We start from the raw sequence: 20,604 nt of genomic DNA, 5'->3' as shown, positions 1-20,604 counted from the left end.
GGTTTCTAGCAAATAATGCATGATTCCCTGGGTTTCCCCAGGCATGTTTGTGGCTGCAGCTGAGAAACAAATTCATTTCCAAAGGGTTTAGCATCACCGACCTATCATTTTTATAAATACGTCTCATTGGAGTTGGAGTCTGGATGACTTCAGACCTCAACTCGCTCAGTCTCTCACGCTCCAGTTGGGCCCTGGAGAACTGCTATCTTGCCTACACAACTTTGGCCCTTACGAGTGCTGTGCATCAGATTTCCTGGCTGTGGAACTGGGTTGATCTGAGCTGTGAGCCTGAAGAGGTGGAGGTCACAGCAGCTTTATCCCTAACTCTGACAATTCCTCTCTCCATTGCAGAGTCCGGTGCTGCAGTATCTGTACTTCCTTGCCCAAATTCCCATCGCTATGTCCCCCCTCAGCAACAACAGCCTCTTCCTGGAGTATGCAAAGAATCCGTTGCTCGACTTCCACCAGAAGGGCCTCATGGTGTCCCTTTCTACAGATGACCCCATGCAGTTTCATTACACCAAGGTGCTGTGTGGGCCTCGTTTGACACGGGAGCCAGCAGCAATGGCAGAGGGCGGGGTGCGCTGGGAACAGCACGATTCTGGGGCAGCCAGAAAGGAGAAGCTGCCGGCTTCTAATGCAACCTTTGGCTACAGGAGCCCCTGATGGAGGAGTATGCCATCGCCGCCCAGGTCTTCAAACTCAGCACCTGTGACATGTGTGAGATTGCCAGGAACAGCGTGCTGCAGTGCGGCCTGTCCCATGAGGTGGGTGCCTGAGGAGGGCCGGGTAGCAGAGCAGGCCGGCAGCGCCAGCAGGGCCACGGGCACCTCTGCTCTGCACCGCAGCTCCGGCGTCCCTCGGGCGCTGCCGGCAGGGGCCGGTGAGAACCTGTACCCCTGTGCTTGTACGTGGCAGGAGAAAGCCAAGTTCCTGGGTGAAAACTACCAGGAGGAGGGGCCCCATGGAAACGACGTCCGGAAGACAAACGTGGCTCAGATCCGCATGGCCTATCGCTACGAGACGTGGTGTTACGAGCTCAACCTCATCGCTGAAGGCCTGAAAGCCGAGTAGCAGTACGGGCGGACTCCTGGGCGCGGCCCTGCGTGCCGCTGTGCTCGGCTCCTGCGGACAGCAGCGGGACTCAACCGCGCCCGGGGGTGCGGGTCGGGGTGCTGAGCGGCGGCCGTGGGCAGTAAAACCGCATCTCTGAGCTGCTCGGTGCGCCTGCGGGGCGGGGCGGAGAGGGGACGGGAGAGGAGGGGAGGGCCGGCCCGGCTGCGCGGCGCAGAGGGCGGGAGCTCAGCGTGCGCCGGGAGCGTCCCGTGAGCGGGGACGGGCGGGGGTGAGCGCGGGCAGCGGCGGAGAGAGCGCCGCGGGGGGGTGGGGGCGGTTGAGGGAGGTGGGGGCGCGATGCCCCCGGCGGAGGGGGGTGGCGGACAGGAGTCGCGCGCGGAGCAGGGGTGAGGGTCGGGCTTCGTGCGAGGCCGCGGGCTGCCCAGCTCGGACCGGCACGGGGGGTGCTGCCCCACCACCACCGTGCTGCTGTCCGCCGCAGTCCGCAGCGCTGCCGGGCACGGCGCGTCCCGAGCCGCGACCTTCGGGTCCTGAGGGGTCCGCGCGTCCCCGCGCAGTGTAGCGCGGAGGGGCTGCCCGAGACGGGCGGGGGGTGGGGACGGGCGAACGAACCCCGGGAGGAGGGGATGTCCGCCGCAGCACAGCGCTGCCCCAGGAGTCACCGGCCGCGTTTTACCGCTGCCCGTCACAGAACGTCTCTGTAGCTCTTCGCTGGCGGACCGATTCTTCAGGGAGCGTTAGGTATTCGTGCTCCTTCGCTGCGCTGAGGACCGCTGACAGCCACGGCGGGCGGCCCCACATGAGCCCCGCTTGTGGCCGTGCCCGCTCAGTGCTGCCCGTCCCAGCGGCGGAAGGGCGGGCGCGGACATCGCTGTGTGGAGGAGAGGAGCTGCCGAGAGATCCCGTGTGCTGTCCTTGAGGGGATGGAGGGGGTGCGGGGTTCGTGGGAGCGACGGAAGGGCCTCAGGCAGCGCTTGCTGCAGTGGTGGCAGCGGTTTGTCCGGGTGAGGAGCCCGCGGTTCCCAGGATCGCAGTGTTTCTCCCCATCACACTTAGTCCTGTCCTTTCAGGGCTGCAGGCAGCACAGAGGGAATTGCCCACGGTCTGAGCATTCAAACAATAACAACTTCTGCTGGGGGAGGCTGTGGTGGGCAAAGAAACAGACCCTGAAAGACTTCTGAAAGGCTGTCCCGACATGTGGCTGTGGCTGTGGGTTCTGGTTTGCTGAGGGTGCTGAGTGTGTCTGAGGAGGTCAGGAGGTGGAATTTCACCCCTTCAGGAAGAATCGGCCAAATCCTTCTTGTCCCTACGAAAGCTGCAGGGCCTACCAGTTCCCACTTAACATTTTACCATGTAGTTTTGCCATCGTCTCTATAGCCAGGTATCAGGTCAGATTGGACTCCATTCCACATCATGAAGCAGAAGCTTTGAATGAGTTAATCATCAGAGTTGCTTTGGATGGAAATGGAAATGACTAAGCACACCACATTCCTGAAGCATTACTTGTTTTGATATAAAATCTGCATGTTTGGTACTGCCCGTGTCTTTCAGCCATCTGAATGACAGTTTGGTTCAGAAAAGGTTCAGGTCTGTTCTGGAGCTGAACAGAACGAGAGTAGCTGAAAGCTCTGGGAGTCCTTCCTGCTGCACTGGCTGTCCCCTCATCCTTCCAGGACAGCTTCCTTAGCCTTCCCAAGACCAGAAGCTGCCTTGTATTGGGCAACCAACACAGGAGGCTTAATGGCAAGGAGTTCTGTCATTTCTGAGGTGTCTTAGAACCACGTGGCTCATAAAAGGAGCAAAAGATTGCTTCAGAACTGCATGGGCTTGCTGGATCATTGATTTGCTTGTTCTCATGCCTGCTGTACAGCGGGATAAGGTAAGGTGGTGTGCTGGTGTCTTTGTTTAGCTATTTAGCTGCCAGCATGATTTGTTGAGGGGAGTTGTAGGGACCCACAGCGGGGTCTCAGCTCTGAAGGGTGCCTTGCTCTTGAGCAGCACTGGCAACGGTTCTTTCCTTGAGTATGTGTTTTCAGGAAACTGAACTGTCTTGAGACTGCGTAGAAAATGCTCAGTATGCTCTCTGCCTTTCAGAGGACTAAGGGCTACCTGTCGTGTTGTGGATGTGCCTCATTCATCTGCTTTGGATAAACATGTTTTGGCCCTCTTAGTTCCGTGCTTTCTCTCTTATGGGGAGAAATGCTTGCTATTTCTGCCATACTTTGCTTGTGGCTCTTGCTTTCAGTGAATTAATTCAGTATTTTTGGCTCCACTATGCAGCTGTAAGTACTAAGGCTGTAGGGATGATAGATTTGGCTTTTGTGGAAATAACTGGAAAGCGTGTTGGTGCTGCTGAAGGTCTTTGGAAGGAGGCATCGAGACAGAAGCAGTCACTGGAAGTCAGGTTTATCTGTGAAAAGAATGGTGGGGTGGTCCCTGATGTGCTGACTGCCTGACTCAAGTGATCTCTGCCTGCTGTGTGTCTCTGAGCTATGTGCTGGCCTGTCTCAGGCTGTGTCTGGGGCTATCTGCCGTGGGTCAGACCACTCCAGACTCCTCTTCCTTCACTAAATATCAGCTGGTACTGCTGGCCCTGGCTCATTTAACGAGTTTAGATTGAATGCCTATATGCTGATAGCAGCCAGCTGCCTGGCAAGCCTGTGCAGGTGAAGAGCCGCATTCTTCTCCTTGGAGGATGGGTTATTTTGGAAGACAGTTCAGCGCTGTGGCTGGTGGAGCAGCACTTAGCAGGAGAGCGTGAGGTGCTTTGAACTTGTGTTCTATTGCCTTCGTTTAAGATGAGCCAGGAGTTGTGTGTTTCTACCTGTAGGTGGTAATGCAAAGATCAGTGACATACCTTGGGTAGACCTTTGCTGTTGCACTCAGAGCAATGTGGCTTCTAAGGTGGTTGAAGGGAGGCTGTTTCCCATCTCTTCTAGTCTGGCATTTCCCATTGGAACTCATGCATGCTGGCTAGCCTGTGCTTTAGGTCCTCGGGAGCAGCCCAGAGCGCTGTTTTTCTCGTAGTTCCAATGGTGCAGGGAGGAGGAAAGTTGCTTTGCTGTCTGCTAATCAGGGCTGTGCAGACAGGGATTGAGGAAGGATGGATCTGCTCTGGCTCAGGATGTTTTAGAAACAATGCCCTATTTATAGGAGAGGGCAAAGGCCTGGGGCTGCCTGTGAACAGCAGAGGAGCAGCCTGGCCTAGGGTCTCACCGTGGGGTGTGGTAGCACAGCAGTACTGAGAGCAAAGGAATCAGGAATGATGGGACCGTAGGTGTGGTTTCCGTTTTATTAACAGTTGTGTGTAATTCTTAGACTTGTTCTGCTCTTTTCCTGCCCCCATGTGATGGGATCGACAGCCCTCACTAGTTTGCTAGTCGCCTGCCTACTTCTTGCTGCTGGTGGGGAGGGAGCGTGTACTGTCTGTGCTGTTCTGCAGTTGGCAGTGCTGTGTGCACAGGACCAGCTTGGCTGCACTGCTTTGGAGACAGGGCAGAGTGGTAGTCAGGAGGGGTGCTAGTATGAGTGCATTGAGGATATGGCGGAGTGCAGATGGGGGACAGAGGGCTGATGGTGCAGCGTATATCTCCAGCTCAGTTGCTGACTCATAGTCTAAGTTTAGCTGATTCATTAGTCATAGAACCACAGAATGGTTGAGTTGGAAGGGACTCCAGGGCCCCCCAAGCCCCACTCTACCGTGGGCTAGTTCCTTCCACCAGCTCATGCTGCCCAGGACCGCATCCAGCCTGGCCTTGAGCTCCTCCAGGTATGGGGCACCCACAGTTTCTCTGGCCAGCCTGTGGCAGTGTCTCATTGCCCTCTGAGTTAAGAATTTCCTTCTCATATCTAACCTAAATCACCCCTCTTCTAGTTTAAAACTCTTCCAGTGATGAGTGGGAGAGTTATTCACAACTGTCTGGGACAATATGATTAAAAAATACTTGACTGCAAGAACCTATACTGTTCTCTCTGAAGACAGGCAGCAGTGACCTCTTTGCCACAGAAAGCAACACTGCTTTGGTACAAAGTGTGGAAGGCCAGCAGCATGCTGAGGCTTGGTGCCATGTGTGTAGGTAACAGACTTGTTGGTGCTGGATCTCTGCAGCGTACCCACTTCTCCCTGGTGGTAAGGTGGCAGTTTCACTTGCCTTTCTTGCTGCAGGACTATCTGGTAGGAGAAATCAAATCATTTCTTTAGTGTTCCTTCTCTGCTGATCTAAAGACGTCTCTTTTTCCATTGAGCAAGAGAATTCACCATTTTTTTCTGCCTTTTGACTCCTATTGTTTGTCTTCCTAAAACTTCCCAACTGCCAGCCACTGCCCTCCAGTTTCTCTGCTGGCACAGTTAGATCAGGTATTGACACGCAGAACATCAAACAAGTTTTCACTTGTGCTGTTGAGCTCTTCTCCAGTCAACACAGCCATGCAAATCTGCCTGTGTGAAGCACTACCCATCCTGCTATTGCTGACTCTGGAGAAGTAGATGTGGTTCTCTGTCAATAGAGCTGGTGTGTTGTCTTGTATCTTGCAGTGTAGAGAGCTCCAGTGGAGATGTGCTGCTGCAGCAGTTGACTGTGGGCTGCTTGAGGTTCTTTGAGCAGTGCAGAGCATCAGAGAAACAGAACACTCCTGTTTGGCTTGCATCAGTACAAGCACGCTCCAGAGTAGCTGGTTGGGATTCTGCTGCAGACAGGACGTGCTGCTGTGTTCCTGTGCCACCAAATAATTTCCTTGAGTTTGGGCCTTGGGGATCCCTGGCAGCGTTTTATTCCCCTTGCAGTGTTTTATTTGTTTTTTAACCCAGTGAGGCCTCTAGTTCCTTTTGTTAGCCCTCCCAGATATATACAACAGCAACAGGCTTTGTGGAGAGCGCGCTAAGAAAGGCAGTCTTGAATGTGTGGTTTGGGGAGGAATGTTCTTCAGCAATTGCCAAAGTGCAGCTGAAAACTCCTGGTGCTGCGTATGTTTGGAGTGCAGCTGATGGTTCTCTTTTTTCTGTCCTCAGGTTGCACTAGCAGGCAGTTCTTGCAGGACTCAGGGGCTCTTGGATGCCCCTGGATGCTTTGGAGTCTCATGCCAGCTTGATGCATGCAAGACACAGGTGAAACTGGGCAAAACTGGAGATGGGGTGTTTCTAAGCACGTTGGCACTTGCCATGCACCCAGCAGAGACAGGTGACAGTAGCTTCTCCCGCTCTGCTGTGCAGACCCTCTCTCGGAGCCACTGCCGCAACATCAAACAGAAGATCTCCCAGTGGGAAGGGAGAACACAAGGGTGCTCCAGCAAGGAGAAACAGCAGCTGAACGACTTTGGAGTAAAATATGATCCAGGCTGTGATGTTCCGTCCAAAGTGAAGCCTGAAGATATAGAGAAGGGCAGAAAGGCTGGGTCTGAAGATCCAAAGAACTTGGGTTTGGACTTCAGGGAAAATGCAGGGAGCTGCTTGCAAACTACTGACTGTGGTGACCTCAAGTCCTGTGCGTGCAGCCATGCTTCCCAAGCCAAGGAGAATGGAAAATGGCAACCAGGCTTCCCGGACCCAGGGAAGGCACTGCCCCCAGGCAACTTCTACACTTTGCAAGGGCTATGGAGGAAAGTAGATCCTAGCACAGCCCTGCCAGTTCCTGTGGACCTTCAGAAGAAGTGGGGACACTGTGGCTTCACGGAAAGAGAATGGAAAGCCAAAGGAGTGGAATTGTTCTGCGGGGCAGAGAGGAATGTGAAAAACTCTTACTTGGAGGCTGTGGAGCAAGAGGAGAAGTTGGCTGCTGTCCCACCACCCAAGCCCCGTAGGACTTTCCGCTATCTTGCAGAAAACTGTGCCAGCAGCTGCAGCGATGCCAGTGCTACCAAGGAAGCTCCCCTGGAAAAGAAACGTGGAGGAGACCTGGTTTCATTCTCCAACAATCTTGAGAAGAGAACAGTCAGCAGGATGATCCGAGGAAGAATCCAGAGGTATGTTGATTCATCTGTAATCTATGAAACTCATTCCATTAAATCAGTTTCTGCATGGTTTTAAACAGCTTGCTTGCCACGATATCCTTATGGAGATGATAATCAGTACTGTTGATGAGGAGATGATATTTTTGGATGAAAGTACCACCTTTCTAACATTCTGTACACACTGCTTTTGCTGCTGATAATCTTTTAAATGCTAAATGCCCCAAACATTTATCAATGCTACACTTTGAAATGTGAGTGACAATATGCTGGCCCCAGGGAGAGCTCCTTCTCAGTTGCAATTTGTAGATTACAGAGTAGCCTTCTCTTGTGGCAGTATTGCTGCTGAACGTTCAGATTCTCCTCTGAGTGAAAGATTCTTTTGTTGGAGAATTGTTATTTATTGTCTTAAAGTTGGAGGCTATCAGCTAGAGGTGCTCCTCTAGCGGCTGTTTAGGGCAGCTGTGCTAGAGATGAATGTAAACACTATGGGTGGAGATGTGGCTAGGACTCCTAAATCCTTTTTTTCACAGCGGCAAGGTGTGCAGCAAACCCCATAAGTTTTGTAATGATGGGTTAAATTCCCATCAGCTCCTTTGTGACCTCTATGTCATTATTTTGGATTGGAGGCCAAATATATGAAAACAAGTATATGAAAACAAATATATGAAATCCCAAAGGTGATGACACCTTTAGCAAGAACAGTAGAGGAGAGGTCCTGTAGAAAACTAAAATTCAGAGTACTGCTGCATGTAGTTAGTCTGCGAAAGCTGTTTTGGGTTCTTGCCTCTGTGACGGGATGGGATTTACCTTACGTGCTTGTAGTGTGCTTAGCAGTGGAACCTCAAACTCCATTTTTTTTAATTTAAAAACCTTTCAGAGTAAGGGAGCAGGACTTGATTGGCAATCAGAGTACAGAGTGGAGCATCCATGTACATGATCGCCCCAAGGAGGATCAAAGTCTGTGTGAACTGGAGACTACAACTCAGTGGTCTTTGTATATGACGTTGTCTTTAGATGATGTTATGCTGGTTTTCCTCTAGGAAATCCTTTGAGTTTGAGGACATCCAGGGCTTCCGCAACTGGATGTCTGCCACCAGGTCCCATAAACTTCAAGAAGAAACAAATGGCACTGCAGGACCCAGGCTCATCTACACACAATCAGAAGACAACATCTATGAGGACATTATCTGTATGTGTCTGTGCTTCTTGGGGATTCACTCACGTTGTTTAGGGGTAGCTAAACTGCTGGGGAGGGAGGAATGAAGATGAGAATGCATTGAGGACCTGTCCAGCTCTGTGACTTTTATGGTCTTCCCCATCTGGGTTCCTCGTTGATGTTAATAATTATCTGTTCATGAATAACTATGCAGGATAACTGTTTGCATCTGGTTTCAGGTGTCATGGGAGGCTGCTAGAATTGACCTGTGCTAAACTGATTTCTTTATTAGCTCTTCACGTCTTCTGCTTGAGTACTGCATTGAGATTGTGTGGGTACTAACTAAACTAACTGCTTTGCAGTTGAGCTACTTTCTCCACGGTGGTAATGTTCCACTTTTCTGAGTCCACGTAGCTTGCCAGTTTTATGGTAATGGATTAGATGCAGCTCCAGGTGGTGAAAACCTAATCCATCCTTAAACAGGTGTCTCTCCAGACTCTGTTCTACCTTGGCAAACAACTGCGCAGACTTTCCTTGCTCATTTCCCTTGCAAGCATTCAGAACTTGAGCTGCTTCTGTAAATGCCCCATTCAATGCTTCTTCCAGGTCCTGCAAAAGAGAACCCCTATGAAGATATCAGAGTGCTGCCTTTACCCCTATGGAAGGTCCCATCTGTTTGGAAATTACCACCTTCCCAAAGCACTAGTAGAGCTCCAAAGGTAGGGTGAGGGGATTAAACCATCATGTGTTTACGAAGAGTCATCTTTACAAAGGCGCCATTTCCTCTACCCTAGTTTGTCAGTGCTATGCCATTGTTTTTCCTTTTATTCTTATTGCTTGTTATGTATATAAATGGTAATAAGCAGCCATGGCAGTGACAGTTCATAAAGCTATTAAGGAACAAAAGAATAGAATCAAGAGTGCTTAGATGAAATACTCGAATGTACAGGATGGGGGTGAGGGAGAAAGCTTTGGAGAGCAGGAAGTTGCAAGAAATTTATCAATCGTAATCTGACTTTTTTGACTCTCAACTTGGACCAAAGCTTAATCCTATGCTTAACCATCCCTTCTGATTCTATTTTCTAGCTTCCTCCAAAACCTTCCTTCCTCAGTCGCAAGACTTTTGAGCTAAAGCCTTCCCTGACAAGTTTGCAAGGGAAAATGGTGAAGGACACGACCTTGCCTGTCACACTGACCGACTGGAAGCTGTTCCGAGCAGTAGAGGCTACTAGCAGGAGAAAGAACTTGCCCTGGGTGAGATTTAAGCATGAAATGTTTCTTCTTACATGGTATTTCAAACCCTTGCTTCTTTGTCCAGCACCTCTAAGTGCTTCATATGTCTGGCAAGTAAATGTTGCTTAGCACTGCTCTGTGTGTGGACAAATGATTCTCTCCAACCATTTCCCTCCAAGGAGCAGCACAGGTACTGAGAGATTTAAGAACAGAGAGCCAGTTCTGGGTGGGCCAGTGGTAGTTTTGTTGATGAATAATCTGCAAATGGGGTAATAGGTCAAATGGATAGCAGTTCTATCTGTGGATACCAGCTGTTCCTAGTGCTTTGTCAGCAAAGCCTTGTTACAGTAAGTATGGTGATGTTTTGTGCTGAATGCAATGCAGGAAGGCAAGGAAGCGCTCTGTAAGCTAAAGGGTCAACCCTGTACTATTCTGTTTGTGCATACGTTTCTCCTGGAGACTTCTTAGGCTGAGCCCTGTGTTCTTACTGCAGGGACTGAGCTGTTAGGAGGCTGACAGCATGGGGCTGTGAGGAGAAGGCTGGGCACTTGCTTACTTGACATTCTGGCTTGTAGTTCTTGACTTTGGGAACACGCTCTTGCAGCTGTTTCCATATTCTAAAGGTGAACAGCACCTCACTGGGATAAGGTCATTTCACAAAGCCTTCCTACAGTTCTCCCCTCTGCTGCTTCTGGTTGTTCCTTTCTGCCTGCGTGCAAAATACTGATATGCTTCTGAGTAGTGAGAGAGGCCTGTAATTCATTTTTGCACTAGAGGATTCATTCTGATTCTCGTTCGACATGCTTGGAAACTTTCTAGATACTGGTATTAGTTAACACTTTGAAGCATGTGCTGTAGAAGGACAGCTGCAGCTACCACTGTGTGCTGTATGTGTGGCACGTGGTGTGCAGGACTCCAATTCCAGTTGTAGTAGTGACAACAACTTACTTTTGTATGATTAAAATCATTTAACTTCTGCAGATCATTATTTCTTCAACACATATGCTCAATTTTAACAATTTGCAGAGGACTGTGAGGTATAATTGGACAGCTGCAAAATGCTTTTCACATGTTAAGTGTTTTGGAATAACAAGGAACATTTGAATGTGCTTAGTTTTTTTTTTGTTTTTTAAACGAACTACAGGCTTGGAAAATTGTTGTTACTGGAAAGATTGTAAAAATGCTGTGATAGAGAATATCTTTCTTTTGGAGGAGGAAAGTATAACGTTCCCTAAAGCAAACCTACTCCAAAAATCTGGTAACAATTTTCATGCAGGAAGCACACTGCTCCTAGGGAATTGAGCCAAGATTACTCAAGAGATTGAGAAAAGGATTTTAGTCTAAGAAGAAAAAACGTTGTTGCTCAAGAAACACATAAGAAACCTCAACACACCCAATATCTTCCACTGGTGACTCAAAGGTACAAAAATGAGAACAGAAATTGAAAAGTTCTCAATAATGATGGATGGTAGAGAGAAAAGAGGGCAGATTTTGCAAGGGAAGCACCACCTCGTGAGGTCTGTTTTCTTCCTTTCAGCCTCATTTTTAGGACGACATGTTAGTCTAAAGCAGAACACCAGGAGACAACATGTGTGAGGACGTTTGAAAAGGAGAAGAGCTAATTATAGTTTGCTGAACTGGGGATAAAGGCTTGAGCTGAAAAACAGGTTCTCTTTCTGAGTATCTTCCTTTTTATGCAGTTTTTGTGGTGACAAATGGCTGGGCACACCCTGCTACATCCAGTAGGAGCATTTAATGAATTCTTAACTGGAGACAAGAATGAACTTGATCTGCTGTTTGCATTTAAAGTAAATCCTTCACAGTGAAGTGATAGCAGTCTTTGACATGGAGAATCAAGAAGCTGCCTGCAGCATTGCATACCTGGCAGATGAGGGTAAGAGTCCAGAGAGACCTATGACAGGAGTAAAAGAAAGCTTTGTGATTTTGGTTTTAAGGCCTCTGTGACCAGTGAAATGAAGGTTAGCAGTGCTGACATGGAGTGTCAAATGCTGACACTTCTTCTAAGTCTGTAGTCTGCTTTGGACTGTGTTGTTTTCAAAGTTTTTCTTCCAACAGACTAAGTCTGTGGTTTGCCTGCAGCATAGACTCATTATTCATTTCTGCTGTCTTTTTTTACCTGAGCAAAATGAAAGTACTTAATCCATTAATTTTGGCAATTTGCCCTGGGACAAGGAGTTAGTGCAGCCTTGCTCTGTGCTCAACCTGTGCTTTGGAGAACTTATGCTAGCTATTTGACATTTAACAACAACAACAGAAACCACCAAAACCAAGCATAAAAAGTGAACTACATTGAGAGAGTTCTACTGTTCTCTGGACTTGGAAAGAAGTTGGATACTTGAGAGCATGTGGAGTTCGGAGTCCTTCGTGCTGGAGGGTTTATAAGATACTCTTGCAAGGGCCTTTGCAATAGAACACTGAGATCTGATGCCAGCCAGTTTGCCACTTCTGCTGTCTATTTTGTAAGCAAAATATAACTTCCAGAATGTATACGTGGTTTAGTGTCAACTTCAGGCTGTGCTAATGGTAAGCTCTCTCTTGCAGCAGAAACTATGCTCATTCGTTATGCGATTAACTGTGCTAAAAGCATTCTAGCAAGCAGTCTCTGAGCCAGAGTCCCTGGCAGGGATTCAGCAACTTTTCCCAAGTACTGTGGTGCTAGATGACAGCTGTTGGGCTGTAGTCCTGTTGGCACCTGGACCCTTTTCTGGACCCCCTTACTAATCTCTGGTTCTGCTTTGGATTTCAGATGGTACTAAAAATACAGGAGATCTTTGTTTCTAAGCGTGGGAAGAAGAGGGTGAAATTGCTCAGTCCTGCTGGGAGAGAAGTGCCTCCAACAAAAGGTACAGAGCTCTCCAGCACTATTCTCTTTGATACAGATTTGTTGAGTGGCACAATTTCTGTATGTGCTGGGGTACTCTTAGCAGACTTCCTGCAGCTCATTCTGGGGTGGCTTAACAGTGCTAAGCCCCATGTCTTGCAACTGGAGTTGTTGGACTTTCAGCACCAGGAGGACTGGGAACACTTGACTTATGCAAATTTAACACCGGTACAAGTGAAAGATTCCCCTGTAGTCTGAGCCTGAAGAGCTGGAGTAATGATTCAAGGTGTTTTTTCAAAGAAACAGAACAAAACCAAAAATCCTACACAAAGCCACTTGGCACTAGAACTCTGTCTGGCTGCTCCACTTTTCTGTGCCTCTACAGTGATATTCTTGTGTACTTACAAATTACAAGCAGTGGTATGATCTTTATAGTATATTCTGTCCAGCACTGCTGTTAACTTTTACAGCAGCTTCAAATAACCACTTGGTTGCTCTTCTTTGCTTGTGATGTGCATCCTGGAAACAGGGATCTTAATCACTCTGCGTCCTGGAATTTGTCGTTGTAGCACTTTTGCCAGTAGTGGTTGTTCTTTGCTGGTGCCTTGAACAGGATAGATGAGCAGACCTGAGTGATGTTCATCTGATGAGTCTAAAGTTCTCTCTCTTTCCCAGGTTAGGGTGTTGCCCATCTTCCTTCTGCATGGCTAACAGGTGAAAACTATGTGTGTTTCAGGTGAAACCAGTGGAAATGAAAGTGATACGGAAAACCAGCCAAAAAGTGAGTGAATCACAGGGGCTGGTTCTATCCCCACAGCACAGTGCATTTGGCCAAGATTCCAGTGGGATGGCCGTGCTGACAAGCTGTGGCTTCTGCCAAGACAGACAAAGGGCACATCCAAGACTTAGTGTGGCCAAGGGTGGGAGCTGTTGCAGTGACAAATCAACTTCTTTTTCACCCACTTCTGAGTCATTCAGGTTTAAAGTCAGTAATCTGCTAACAACTAGCAGTATTGCTCTGGGATGTATGGAAGATATGGCAGGAGAATGCTAGTTATCAAGTGAAATAGATTTGCAGAGTTGCTGCAAGGCAATTGCTCCTTTATTTGGAACTGCTCTGAACTGGACAAATGGACCCAGGAGTCCAAGGCCCATAGCATGCAGCAGTTCTGTGACATTAGTCAGATGCACCAGCCCCTCTTCCCCTTAATGAAGGTGATGACAGTTCCCATTCTGTGACTGATAGCTGTCTGGTAGTAATAGTCACAGGCTGATTTTGGATTTGTTCCTTTCTTCAGGTCGACACAAGGGTCTGCTACTGGTGCAGTCAGCCTCCAAGAGGAACCCACACTACCAAACATTGGAGAGAGATTTAATAGAGCTCCAGGAGCAGCAGCTATTTGAGCTGTTTGTGGTAGTGTCACTACAGAAGAAGTCATCTGAGATAAAATACACACCACAAATTATACAGCAGTTTCCCAGCAAGGTAAGACCTGCATGGAAACATCCACACAAAATGCAGCAGCTGTTTATTTCTTATAATTCTAGATGTGCTGTCAGAAGTAATCCAGTGATAACTATGAATATTATCCTAACCTCGTTAAGGGAGGTTAAATTGTCCAGCAGCATAAGGGATTTGTGTGCAAATAACATCACTGTCTTTGATACGTACATGTTTTGGATTCACAAAATTAATAAGGGACTATAGCCAGAAAGAGTGCAAGGTCTTAATTAATGGCTAGAATTGAATGTATGTGCTGACTGAAAATACAGTCCTTAAAATCTCAGCTGTATGGAATAAACTTTGCTCTTCTCAGGGATGTTTCATACTTAAATGAAATCTGTATAATTTGAAAACCTCCATTTTGCCCTTTCTGGGCACTCCTAAGAATTGAGAATTTTCCTGTCTTCAGATCTCCTAGCAGAAGTGAGAAGTGAGGCAAGCTGCCTAATGGCACAACAGTTGTTTGGGTGCTTCATTCTCCTGTGAATTTGGCCATGGCTCTGAGTCTTACTCAGTTCATACCACAGCCAGCTGGGTAATTTTAAAAAAGTTCCAGTCAGCAGCTAAGTTGCAAGAGGGAACTGGGAATCTGTTTTAGTGAGAATGCTTTCTCCCATACTTGTAGATTAACTATCTGGTGGTTCAGCACTTGGAATAATCAAGAAGATACTGTCCCCTGTTCTTTTAAATGCTGCAGCTGTGCACCACACTTGAGTTACTTTAAATGTATGTTACTTCTCCAGCCAGAACATCGCTTCAGACAGTCAAAGGATACTGAAGAGAGGCTAAAGGTCATTCCCAAATTCTGCTTTCCAGATCCCAAAGACTGGTTTCCTGCGTCAGACCTTAAAAGGTAAAGACTTGCTGTGTACAGATGTCTGAGGTGGGTCTGAAGTCTTAGATTTATACAAGTTCCCTGGACAAAGCAAGGAAAAATGGGAAAGGCTGAATCTCTAAGCCCTGTGAAGGGGGAAGGTGAGATATGGAGGTGGGCTCAGAGGTACTGCATCTGTCTCATCATCATCTTTATTATAAGTTTTTTGTTTGGCTACTCATAACGGAGGGGGTCTTCGGCATGATCAGAAGGATACCTTATAGTTTGTGTGGAGCACATTTTACTTTGTCAATCTCATCTGAACTGTATGGTGAATTTAACTCTTGACTCTTCTTTGGTTTCCCAGTGAAACATTTTCTTTTGTGTTGACGGGTGAGGATGGCAGCCGCTGGTTTGGATACTGCAAGAAGCTCCTGGTAAGCATCTGTGTATTGGGTGGAGCGTAAAGAACGCACCATTAAATGCACAATCAAATGCAGAGTATGAATCAGCAGTAATTTCCCATGTGGGTTAGGCAGCTCCTGGGCTGCTGCTGCTGCTGAGGTTACCAGTCCTTTAATTGCATAAGAGAAGGAGCATAATGATGCACAGCAATACAGTAAAGTGAGTTCTGGGTGTGAAAGCTCCTGGGGCTGGTTATTCCTCAGGAATCCCAGAAGGCAGAAGTGTAGAGGGAACTACAGCAGAAGGAATACTGTGAATCAACTACACTAGTTTCTTTATTACATCCATGCTCTCAGCATAACTGGTCCTGTTGCTTTTCAGCCAGAAGGGAAAGGAAAGCGCCTTCCTGAGGTATACTGCATCGTCAGCCGCCTGGGCTGCTTCAACCTCTTCTCCAAGGTGAGATGGGAAACTCTCTTCATCCGTGATATGAGTCTGACAACCAGCAAGCACCAAGAAGTAACTGGATGTTTTTCTCCAATCTAGAATTTTCTTAGCAGTTGTAGCCCATCAGTGTAGTGCTTCCTTGCCACTTATGTACTTTGACAGGGCAAATAATTATACTAGGGTTGGGACTTGTCAGCTTGTATACAGAAAATTCAGCAAAGTATTGTCAGGAAGTGGCTCCTAATACTTGTTAATATTGATAGTGTCCCTTCATCCTCTTCTTTCATGACTTGGAAATGAAAAATCATTTATTTGGTGGGGAAGAGGGCAACGAGGGAAAGATCTCAGCTTGTTTCTCCTAGCAGAGTAAGGGGAATAGATAAGGAGGTAAACACTAGAGAAAGCTCTTGCAGGTACAGAGCAGCTATTGCAGAAGAGTACAGGGGCGAATTTGTGATTACAGCTGATTTCTAATAGTTAGACCACTGAGTTGCTGGAACAGTGTTTCAGAAAGATGATTTGGAGAGGAGGATGAGGTGTTGCCCTTCTTCCCCCTCTAATTAGAGTATCTGATTACAACATATAAGAGATTTCCTTGCAGTAGGAAGGAGTATGGAATTGAGAATGGAGAGTTGTACTTACAGTTACCTATTACCATTTCCTTGTTCAGACATTTGAGAGAAGCTTACACAAGTATCCCAGGGCAAGGAGGAAGGAGAGCTGTGAGTCTGTGTTGGACCCCTTGTGCATAGCTATGGAATGGGACATAACATAGGCTTGTATTTCTTCTGGCTTACCAATGTGTGGTGAACCAAAGTCTGATTTATTTCCTTGCAGATTTTAGATGAAGTGGAGAAGAGGCGAGAGATGTCCCCAGCCCTCGTCCACCCATTTATGCGTAGCGTAATGGAAGCACCTTTCCCTGCTCCGGGACGCACTATTACTGTGAAGAGCTTCCTGCCAGGAGCAGGAAATGAGGTAACTGAATTCAGGACTGGTTTTCCTGTGTTGACTGGTGTCTGTGGGGCAGTGGCGTTTTGCAAACTGCATTGTAGAGTGATGCTGTCTGTAAATCATTGATCTGATGGTAATTTCCAGACTGACAAGAGGTTGTCAGAGAAACCAGTTTCCTGTTGAACCACACAATAGAAGTGATTCGTTGCTTTTTTTAAAGGAAGAGCTGGTTGAGAGTCCTTTGAGATGCTCTGAACTGGCCGTCCAGGTGATGTGGGTTCAACCTGTGAGGATCCAACACTTCTACTTTCCAGTCAGGTCCTCCCTCATCCAGCCTAATTCTGTGCTCTGGCTGTTCCATCCAGCACTCTACGTCTCTGCTGTTCCCAGGTTATGAAACTCTGCCGTCCGTCGGATTCTCGACTTGAACATGTTGATTTCGAATGCCTGTTCAAGTGCCTAAGTGTCTCTCACATGATACGGGTCTTTGCCTCTCTCCTGCTGGAAAGGAGAGTGATCTTTGTTGCTGACAATTTAAGGTAAAAAATGAGTCTGAGTGACCAGTTCTTTCTGAGGGATGTTGCTTTTTCCTTCTGTGTGTGGGCCTGTTTCATGCACAAGCTTGTCTAACTTTCTGTAAATAATTAGATTTAAAAGCTTTTGGCAGGCTCTCCACAAAACTTTTGCATGCTTAACATTTGGAGTGTGCTACTTACCAGGAGGAGACAAAGGAATGTTTCCTTTACCTCTTTAGTCTGGGCTGATGCTGTTCCTAGCTCCCCATAACTGACTTCATAAATGGTTGCATGGGGCTTCTTCTGATGCATAAGCAACATATGTAAATTATGTTTCCTCTGAGCATTTCTAACCTACATCTGTAGCAGAACACTGAAAGAGACACTGACAATCCACTCTGTGCTTCTCTTACTTTTTAGCACCCTGTCTAAATGTGGCCATGCTGCAGTTGCAATACTTTATCCCTTCACTTGGCAACACACGTACATACCAGTGCTACCAACTTCTATGATTGATATTGTGTGCTCTCCGACTCCATTCTTAATTGGCATTCTCTCCTGCTCATTACCACAGCTCCAAGACCTGCCTTTAGAAGAGGTGAGAACTGGGCAAAACACTGTGGAGGGACAATTGCAGTGGAATTAGGCTGACTTCTTTGGAAGAATCTCTGTGGATTCTGTCTTAATGTCAAGTCTTAAACCTTTCTGAGACAGTTTTTAACTTGCAAGATACGTGCCAGCACATTTCTTTGCTATCAAAGATAAATAATATTGACTGTTCTTATAGACAGGCTGAAGTTATGCAAAACTTCTGATTTGTGTTGTGTGATGTCCCCTACCACTGGGGACAAAAGAAAAGTTATATATATAAGAAAAACTTATTGTTCTTTTCCTTCTGCCTGGCAACACAGAGCTAATATTTTTTGTCTGTCTTTCCCCAGGTTCTCATTGTTGATCTTTGTGCTGACAAGTTTTTGCAAGAGGTGAGTGAAAGAGTGAAATTACAGCACTAGTTACTCTTGGTGGTGTTATATGCCAAGAATAGGCATCTACAAATGTGAGCAAGAAATCAGTTATATTTTGTTTTCATCTGTAGACTCCAGTGGCTGAAGAAATATCTTGCATTCCTTTTTCATCACTAGATAAGGGAACAGACTTGTTGCAAGGCTGAGGTTGCAGGAGCAACAGCACAGAGCACTGTGAAGCCAGGCATGCTGCTGAGCTGGGTTTAAAAAGAGATACTTGGTTCAGCATGTGAAGTAGACCACTAGGATTCTTTGTTGCGTTCTGACTGTCTTTCTGGACTTGTTCTCCACATGATTTTCCCCTCTCTCATCTAGTTTGCATTGGTTCTAATTGTACAGAGAAGGCACTGGGCAAGTTTTTTCATTTTTGTGGCAATGTAACAAATATATTGTCTCCACCAAGATGCAACATATCAGAGTCACTTCACTCTAATTGTTTTAGGCACGTTAAGAGTATTTCTTATCAGTTCACGAAGAGAAGTTTCTGTTGAACAGATATGACACAAAAAGCTTTCATGGTCACTTTTCTGTTTAGGTATCAGATGAAGAAGAAATCCTGCCTCATAAACTCCAGGCTGCACTTGTCCAAATTTTGGAGGAGCGAAATGAGATCTTGTCACATGAGCAGAGCCGTATGCAAGGTATATCTCTAGAAAAGTCAGCAAATCTCTTCAGTTGCCAAGTCGTTGCCACAGAAGTGTGTCAATGGAAATAAACTTTACAGAGTAACATTTTATAAAGCTATTTTCCTGTGATCTTATTGAGAACATCTTTCATGTGAATGTATTAGAAATCTACTGTCCTAATAATGGTTCCTGTTTTCACAATCAGTTTATGAGAACTCTGGATTTACTTAGGCCAACTGTATCAGTTCCCACACTTTGAGTTTTCTGTACTTTTGCTGAAGTGGCAGAGAGGAAGTTTTTCTTAAATGGAGAATAGAGTAGATTCTCTGTACTTCAGAGGGTAATTTGACATCGTTTTCATAGTTGCTCTTCTCGATACGCAATCCTTCAGATAAATTAATGTGAGAAGTTTAAAAAAACATTGAGTTGCTTGAGAGAATGGCATTGACAAATTGTGATTCCATGGCCATCAGCGTAAGAAAGTTTTCCACTAGGTTTGTGTTTTGTGATTTGCCTCACTCTTTAAAAGAATTAGATCATTATGAACTTACTGCTTATTAGTTTTTTACTGGGGGGAAAGAAATTATGAATACTTTTACTGCTGGAAAAGCTTCAAAATGGAACCCGTCTCAGCAGAAAGTTGACATGGGAGAGGAATCTAAATACTTGAGCCAAGTCTCCTTTGGTATTGAACACCCATATGAGCTTTCATAGTCTGAGACAGCCAGCCTAAAGAGCATCTGGTGCTCTTCTTTTAGAAGAGGAGTGTCCAAAGTGACTCGCATTAGAAGGACATTTCTCCTCTGCTACCTTCTTCACAGGTGACATGCCTCTTAACTCTCTGGTCTCTGAAGCTTTTGTGCACTTCTTTGTGGAGATCGTTGGTCACTATTCCCTGCACATGAACGTTACAGAAAAAGGAGAGCGAGTGTTCCAGCGGGAGCCATTCCGTAAATCCCACATGTCCCGCAACGTGCGCCACTTCCTGCACTTCTTCATGGAGACACAGATGTTTGCAGGGTTCATACAGGATCGAGAACTAAGTAAGAGTGCTGTCAAAGGTGAGGCTTTCTTGTTTTATAAACTCACTTCCACATCACATATTGTTAACTCTTAAAAAGCCTTTTGCTCCAGCGAGTTTTCCTGTTGGCATATGTAATAGCTCCATGCCCTTTTAGTTATTCAGTAAAGTTAATCTTATTAAGCAAAAAAAGATGCCTTTGTCTCCTTCCTGGCTTTGGTCCCGCACACAACCTCACCCACACGATGTTAATGCCTGAGGAGGAGGATCTCACCCAGCTGTGTGCTGCTCCCTCTCTTGTAGGGCTTTTTGAAGTCCGTGCCTTGGAGTATTTGGAGAGCATTCCAGAGACTGAGCCGACGGGGATGAACAGAATCCTTCGCACTCTTGGTAAAGAGACAGCTTTTGTATTTAGCTTTTTATTTCCCTCCAGTGTTTTGCCTTGTGTACACATGCTGCTTTCCTTTGCCTCACCCAAGGAGGCTGTGGATGCCCCATCCCTGCAGGCATTCAAGGCCAGGCTGGATGTGGCTCTGGGCAGCCTGGGCTGCTGGTTGGCGACCCTGCACATAGCAGGGGGTTGGAACTGATGAGCATTGTGGTCTTTTCCAACCCAGGTCAATCTGTGATTCTATGATATGATTGTAAGGTATTTATTTTAAATAAAAGCTTTGGCTTTACATAAAGCGTGTGGAAGCGGCCTAATCCCAAAGATGTTCATACTTTGTAATTTTGGGCTCGGCAGTAAATGCAGCACAGGACAGAGGTCCTTCTGTGTGGGTTTCTGCCCTCAGAAGCTCCTTGGCTTCACGTGTCTCCAAATTCTAACGTGGTTTGTTGTTGTTTTTTTTTTTTTTTTCCTGTAGGAAGTAAGATGAAATTTCTCCAGAAGAAATGAATGTGCGCTGCCGTAGAACGGCAGAGAGCCGCGAGGAGCCGGGTGGACAACCAACCCCTGCCCGGAGCCGGACTCAAAGCTTCCAACACACCTGAGGCGGCTCCTCCGCGCCGCCATAATAAGCAGCAGTGCCCCAACCAA

The 20,604-nt window shown here is 46.8% G+C and overlaps 2 protein-coding genes across 13 annotated transcripts in view; both read left to right on the top strand.

The window, feature by feature from the left end:
* Positions 1-1,213, top strand: part of AMPD1 (adenosine monophosphate deaminase 1) — a 10,091-nt gene extending 8,878 nt beyond the window's left edge. For all 4 annotated transcript variants that reach the window (NM_001396624.1, XM_004935004.5, XM_004935003.5 and 1 more), the window contains 3 exons: positions 352-525; positions 657-767; positions 919-1,213. In NM_001396624.1, coding sequence (NP_001383553.1) covers positions 352-525; positions 657-767; positions 919-1,074 — 441 coding nt within the window. In that variant the 3' untranslated portion in view covers positions 1,075-1,213. The remainder of the gene's footprint in view (positions 1-351; positions 526-656; positions 768-918) is intronic.
* DENND2C (DENN domain containing 2C) lies at positions 999-20,604 on the top strand. Of its 9 annotated transcripts, XM_040652663.2 has the most exons (20): positions 2,620-2,956; positions 6,086-6,181; positions 6,287-7,035; positions 8,064-8,212; positions 8,786-8,898; positions 9,266-9,433; positions 12,180-12,276; positions 12,991-13,035; positions 13,553-13,740; positions 14,502-14,611; positions 14,940-15,009; positions 15,359-15,436; positions 16,262-16,402; positions 16,769-16,917; positions 17,314-17,491; positions 17,835-17,876; positions 18,454-18,559; positions 19,366-19,605; positions 19,869-19,955; positions 20,432-20,604. In XM_040652663.2, the coding sequence occupies exons 1-20, from the start codon at positions 2,933-2,935 to the stop codon at positions 20,461-20,463; spliced, it is 2,862 nt and encodes a 953-aa protein (XP_040508597.1). In that variant the 5' UTR covers positions 2,620-2,932; the 3' UTR covers positions 20,464-20,604. The 9 variants fall into 9 exon arrangements, 8 of the variants coding, with proteins under 8 accessions (XP_046760027.1, XP_040508599.1, XP_040508598.1 ...); XM_046904071.1 differs by lacking the exon at positions 2,620-2,956 and adding an exon at positions 999-1,221 and having other exon boundaries at positions 6,086-7,035; XM_040652665.2 differs by lacking the exon at positions 2,620-2,956 and adding an exon at positions 1,285-1,325 and having other exon boundaries at positions 6,086-7,035.

This window comes from Gallus gallus, chromosome 26, assembly GCF_016699485.2.
Source record: "Gallus gallus isolate bGalGal1 chromosome 26, bGalGal1.mat.broiler.GRCg7b, whole genome shotgun sequence".
In the NCBI taxonomy this organism is placed as follows: domain Eukaryota; kingdom Metazoa; phylum Chordata; class Aves; order Galliformes; family Phasianidae; genus Gallus; species Gallus gallus.
This window is presented reverse-complemented; position numbering and strand designations above follow the sequence as displayed.

Excerpts from the sequence above, each read along its gene's own strand:
- DENND2C (XM_040652662.2), top strand. The coding sequence starts at position 2,933 with ATGCCTGCTGTACAGCGGGATAAG. Across the intron at positions 15,010-15,358 it reads GATACTGCAAGAAGCTCCTG|CCAGAAGGGAAAGGAAAGCG; the intron begins GTAAGCATCTGT and ends GTTGCTTTTCAG. Across the intron at positions 17,877-18,453 it reads CTGACAAGTTTTTGCAAGAG|GTATCAGATGAAGAAGAAAT; the intron begins GTGAGTGAAAGA and ends TTTTCTGTTTAG.